The following is a 6,067-nucleotide window of genomic DNA, read 5'->3' as shown; positions in this document are numbered from 1 at the left end:
ATATAAGTAGGAGAGTTTGAATAGTGAGCATAGTATTATTCTATTCTAGATTGTTTGGATTATTTGGAAAGTATTTGAATTTGTAATTCATCAATTATTTGAATACATGTAAATATTAAAATATTTATTTTGATGAATTATAAATCCAAATAATTCTCAATTAATCCAAACAACTTAGAAAGATATCAAAAGATTGAAAACCTATTGTCAAATCCCTCATTCCAAATGAAGGCGAATCCTAATTCTTCATCATCAATTTTTTAGTCAAACATTTAATTGCTCTTAAACTCTTTTTTTTTTTAAAAAAAAAAGGAAAAGAATGCTAAGCCCTTTGTTTCGATTGTGAATTTTCATTAAAAAAAAAACTCTCGATACATTTTTTAATTATCCACTTATCTCACATGCATCGTATTGCTACATTACTCTAAAAACATACAATGCAAACAAACTGTTTTGTGATGTTCTCAATGTACCAAAGAGAAGAAAACAATCATATTAACCCACTTTTTTCTTTCCCTTTCTCTCTATTTTTTTGTTGTCCATAAGTTTTGGGCTTACGTTAACGCATTCTTGATCATTCATTCTTGTTGATTGACAGCATATGAGCATCATGGGAGTAGCATATATAGATTGTATACAGGGTCATATTAATGCACGTCGGTTGTTACTTATACGGCTCTTGGCATGCAATCATTGAAGTTGATTGAGGATTCTGAGTTCATTTGATCCCGACATCGTTGCGAGTGAGTATTCTAAACACATGGGTCAGTTGACGACAGCCTAAATTGCCCGTCCCTCTCACTTCTCAACCGTATTTCATTATACTACGAACTACCAAGAGTGAGCTATGCCTATGCGTACTCCACTTATCTTTTGCATTGATGGATTGGGGCATAACCAATTTAGTTGCAGCTGCAAAGTGGACTAAATTTGTGTTTGAGCAGCTACCCCCACGGCTGGTAAAGATATCGATTGTGTTTGAGCAGCTTTGGCTTGGAACGTATAAGACATAACGGCTGCTTTGATTGCTGCTGCTGTCACCTTCCAAATTATATTTATATCCAGGAAGGTAATATATATATATATATATATATATATACACCAGAAAAGGAACAAGACACAACATCCCCTGAATTTATGCATGAGAATTACCAACTAAAGAGGAGGTTGGCGGAATATTGCAGGCTGAAGAATTTACAGTAGCTAGTATATATGTGAAATGCATCTTGTCGAATTTAACGAAAGAAGCAATGACGAGTAATATTTACTAGCAACTAGAAAAGCTACGTAGTAGCAAATAGCAACTTGTTTGCTTCAGCACCTTATCTTTATACAAGTCCTGGTATTTTAGGCTGGACCGTGCCCTTTGTTTAGTCGGCCCCAGTTTTACTCGTTCACATGCCATTAGAAGAGACCGGCCATTTATTGGGGTTTCAACAAACTAATCTGATTTGGTTTGCAAAGGCAAAACCAGTGTATAAAACCATCCCTAGCTAGCTACTTTCTTCTCATCTTTCCATCAACTTGTTAAAGAGTCTTTGAGGCTCCAAAGATTTGAGAGAGAGTTTTGGTTTTGAAGAATCCCCAGGCCCGCATTCTAGTATTATATACAAATTATATATTTTGCAGAAATGCGCAGCCAAGTTTCTGCTAATATTGTTGCTAGCTCTGCGGCCATTGTTGTAGCAGTGGTCTTGTTACTACCTCAGGCTGAGGCTGCTCGTGCTTTCTTTGTGTTTGGTGATTCACTGGTGGACAATGGTAACAACAACTATTTACTCACCACGGCGCGGGCGGATTCTCCACCCTATGGCATTGACTACCCAACTCATCGCCCCACTGGCCGATTTTCCAATGGCTACAACATCCCTGATCTTATTAGTAAGTTCGTTATATATACCATGCAATCAATATTCCCTCATTTTATTTTCATTTTCCGTGACTGTTCGTTTGCTGGACCCGATGATATTTTGCATCAATTCATGAACATAGGCCAAGCGCTTGGGGCTGAGTCAACCTTGCCGTACTTAAGTCCTGAGCTCAACGGAGAGAAGCTGTTAGTAGGTGCAAATTTCGCTTCTGCTGGAATCGGAATCCTTAACGATACAGGGATTCAATTTGTAAGTTCTGATCTTCGATCATGCACTGCCATTTTCCTGAGCTGTTGATCAGCTGTAAAAATGGGGGAAAGGAAAAAAAAAAAAAAAAACCAACCAACTTCAACTGTACTAGTATACGATATCCTTTGTTTTGCTCCCCACTTTCCCAGGTAGCTTTGGTTGTGTACTTTTCACCTTTGGGATATCTGAGTTGGTTGGATTTTTAATGCAATTACGTACCAGTACCACTGAAGTCATAATCCTTCTTGCTTTACGTGTCCAGTTAGTAGCGTATACACACAGCCCCATATTTATTTGCTCTCGTGAAAGACACAACAACTGGATCCGGGGCTGTTCTTCCACAGCCATATGTAATTTTTGGGGTTTAATTGGTTTTTGTGGATTTGGGCATTAGGCAAACATAATAAGAATTGCCCAACAATTGGAGCTGTTCGCTCGGTACCAGCAGCGACTTGGTGCACTAATTGGGGCGGACCAGGCAGAGCAGCGGGTGAACCAAGCGCTGGTTCTCATCACACTTGGTGGGAATGACTACGTTAATAACTATTTTCTGACGCCATTGTCTGCCAGAAGACTTCAATACAACATCCAAGATTATTCCGTTTTCCTCATCTCCGAATACCGCAAAATTCTACTGGTAATTTATCCTTTTTTTTTTTCCTGGCGCTGTCTGCATTCTTCCACCGCCAGAAGGAACTTAGCAAAACTAATCAGACAACACAGATTTTTAGCCAAGGCTTGTTTTCAATAATCGGACATGACAAAATGGTAAATGGATAATGCATCGCGCGCTGACTTCTGGTGCATTTGGTATTACGTGTCAACCTGTGTAACTCATAACAGTATATAATTCTAGTTAATATTTGGTCATCATCAAATTAATTACTTGGCTTGTTCATTGCTCCCTCGAAAAAAAAATAATAATTTGTGCAGAGACTGTACGAATTAGGAGCAAGAAGGGTGCTGGTGACAGGAACTGGGCCCATAGGTTGCGTTCCAGGGGAACTGGCTACAAGGAGTAGAAATGGGGAATGTGCAGAGGAGCCTCAACAAGCAGCTGCCACCTTCAACCCGCTCCTCATTCAAATGATTCAAGGTCTCAACCAAGATCTGGGATCAAACGTGTTTGTCGCCGTCAATGCAATGCAAATGCAGAATGACTTCATCACCAATCCCCGGGCTTTTGGTTTGTTCTAAACTAGCACTAATATGATAAACCAATTCTTTGCATGCCTCCTGCCTCTTGCAAGAAGCCTTGAATGAAGTCAGGGCAGCGATCAAAAGGGTCTTTACAATATATATATAATTTTCTAATACTGCATGCTGACAATAACATTTTCTGGTTGGAAAACTGTAACAGGTTTTGTCACGTCTAAGGTAGCATGTTGTGGACAAGGAGCATTCAATGGAGTTGGACTCTGCACTGCCGCATCAAATCTATGCCCGGACAGAAATGTGTATGCGTTTTGGGATCCTTTTCACCCATCGGAGCGGGCAAATAAGATTATTGTCCAAACCATCCTCACCGGATCCGACAAATACATGACTCCCATGAACCTCAGCACTATCATGGCCCTGGATTCAAAGATTTAGTGATTCTACAATCTTTGATCGAGTCGCGTGTTGTACTAGTCCCAGATGTACTAATTACTTCTACTACTTTCTTTTTTTTTTTTTTTAAGTGCTCGTCTGCTGCTTGCTTTTGCGTTACCATAATTTATTGCATTTCCTTTCTCATTCTATGATTGCATCACAAAGATTTGAACCGCTTCATTCTACATCAAGTTTCAATGCCGCAAATCCCTTCCTGTTTTTTTGGTCTTTAATACTTGACCATCCCGACGGCCAAGCCCCACGACTTGGCAATAAAAATTTTCCAGGTAGAAAAAAGAAAGGTTGATCCTTAATTTTGCTAGAGAATAAAACTAATCCGTCATGTCTCTTTGAGGGTCAATCCATGTCCACAACACGCTGGATGGTTCTCACATCATTGAATCAAAAAGACCAGTCCATAATAAGAGGCCCAAGTAGAACGTCGGAGGCCCAATGTGTTGACGCTTCTCTGGTCCATGTGGCAGTGGGGCAATGGGTAGTAGGACTTGAGAAAGGGCTTCTGCCTCGTGAATCCCAGAAAACATCATTAAGTAGTAGTAATTAACAACCTGTGATGCTCCAGTTTAACCTTTCATTTGCTCACCGACTTAATTGCCAACCTGTAAAGCTCAATCACTTCTTGGTTTATTATTATTATTATTTTGGTCCCCTCTGGGACCCAACTGGATCAGCTGAAGCTAAAGCTGATTACTTTATTATTTTGTAGTGATTCTAAGGATTCGTCCAACTGGGGTTTGGTGGCGTGGCTTCGTCGCCAACTGGGATTAGTCTTCTTCTTCTTAATGGGTTTTTATCAAACGTCAATCATAATAACTATAATGTAATCATACCTCGTTACGTCTTCAGAAACTCAAGGCACCGGTGGAAATGGAACTTTGATTTAACAAACAAAATATGATGGCGCTCAGCAGAAAGACAGGAGAACAACTGATAATTTTGATTCCTAATTAGGTAGAACTTGTTGTCGTGGAAAAACGTTGCGTCCATCATTTTGGTCTGGTGAGCCCAACCGAAACGGTACATGATTCCATAATCTGAAGACAAGGAGCTTACGAGTGAAATGAATCAACTTAGCTCAAACAAACATGATATGCAATAATAATAAGGTTTATAATCCGAAGTCCTGACTCATAATCTAAATTCTTAAACAACATTGAAATAAACATTTATTCAAAATCTAATTGTCAAGCTAAATTTCTATGTGTCAACTTCCATCAAAATTTGACTTCCAGGTATAGTTATATTTAAATGAGCTAATTAGTATCTAGTAATAGGATTAAGATTTACTCTTATATTTAGTAATATATATAACTAATATACATACGTACACGGACGCACATATATAACATTATATTATAAAAATTTCGGTAATTCGTCCGATGATAATCAGTAATTCAGTTATATACTTTTAATATCCATTGCCAAATTATTTCACAGAATATCATATTTTGATTTTTTTTTCGAATTCCATTGCAGTGAAATTTGAAATCCGATCTAAATTAGATCGATTGATTTTGCAGTTTTTTTTTATTTATAAATACCTCTATTTAGATGCGTCTTTTGATTGTGACAAGCAATGTTTTGATAGGCAATTATTTGAGATAATTTTTTTTAAAAATACTGTAACATTTTTTTTGAATATAATATATATAAAATAAAATATATATATATATATATATGTTTATGATACGAGCAAGTAAATTAATAAGGCCATGTATAACTCATTAGGACTTGGAATTGGTTATCAGCTCTAATGAGGTGCTATAAAACAGAGAAAAAGCGGTATGTCTTCATTTTGAAAATGTATTAGTATGAATCCTCTCACTTAGGGTTCGTTTGATAAAATTGAAATTTGAAAACTGAAATATGAATCTATTAAATTATTGAATTGTTAAATATTAAATTTAATATATTTGAATTATATATTACCTTCACTCACGAGTGAAATGAAATCTTTGTAAACATAACATCCAATAACAAATGAATAAATGAAATCCGACAAGCATGCAACTTTTGCTCCAAAACATTCGCTTCAGGAAACCAGAGAAATGAAAGCAAACAAATACGGCTCCCACGAGGAATTTTTTGTTTCTTGTGAAACAAAAACAAATTTACGTAGTCGTTTCTGAACTGCAGAAGGCCTCAAACAGAACCCCATCGACATAACCCACATGTTACTCTAACAAATTCCGCTTTGAGATAGCGTACCAGTAAAATAGAACTGCTACTGTCACTGAACTTCCTAAAAAACGTTAGGTGTTTTCCTGAGTTATCCCCCCAGGGTCCGTGGTTAGAGAGTAAAAGATTTTCCCAACTGCTCCAACAACATTGAC

At 37.5% G+C, this 6,067-nt stretch overlaps 1 protein-coding gene across 1 annotated transcript; it reads left to right on the top strand.

Annotated features, from left to right (window-relative positions):
* Window positions 1-1,510: 1,510 nt before the first annotated feature.
* On the top strand, window positions 1,511-3,860 carry LOC113696141 (GDSL esterase/lipase At4g28780-like). The gene is made up of 5 exons (XM_072062738.1): window positions 1,511-1,881; window positions 1,993-2,120; window positions 2,515-2,757; window positions 3,054-3,306; window positions 3,481-3,860. The coding sequence occupies exons 1-5, from the start codon at window positions 1,632-1,634 to the stop codon at window positions 3,711-3,713; spliced, it is 1,107 nt and encodes a 368-aa protein (XP_071918839.1). The 5' UTR covers window positions 1,511-1,631; the 3' UTR covers window positions 3,714-3,860.
* Window positions 3,861-6,067: the final 2,207 nt, after the last annotated feature.

This window comes from Coffea arabica, chromosome 1e (assembly GCF_036785885.1).
Source record: "Coffea arabica cultivar ET-39 chromosome 1e, Coffea Arabica ET-39 HiFi, whole genome shotgun sequence".
Lineage (NCBI taxonomy): Eukaryota > Viridiplantae > Streptophyta > Magnoliopsida > Gentianales > Rubiaceae > Coffea > Coffea arabica.
The sequence above is the reverse complement of the archived record's forward strand: the minus strand, read 5'-3'. Positions and strand labels throughout refer to the sequence as shown.

Bases quoted from the DNA above. Each gene is read 5' to 3' on its own strand.
- LOC113696141 (XM_072062738.1), top strand. From the start codon at position 1,632: ATGCGCAGCCAAGTTTCTGCTAATATTGTTGCTAGCTCTGCGGCCATT. The intron at 1,882-1,992 runs GTAAGTTCGTTA...TCATGAACATAG, and splicing joins CAACATCCCTGATCTTATTA to GCCAAGCGCTTGGGGCTGAG. The intron at 2,121-2,514 runs GTAAGTTCTGAT...TTTGGGCATTAG, and splicing joins ACGATACAGGGATTCAATTT to GCAAACATAATAAGAATTGC.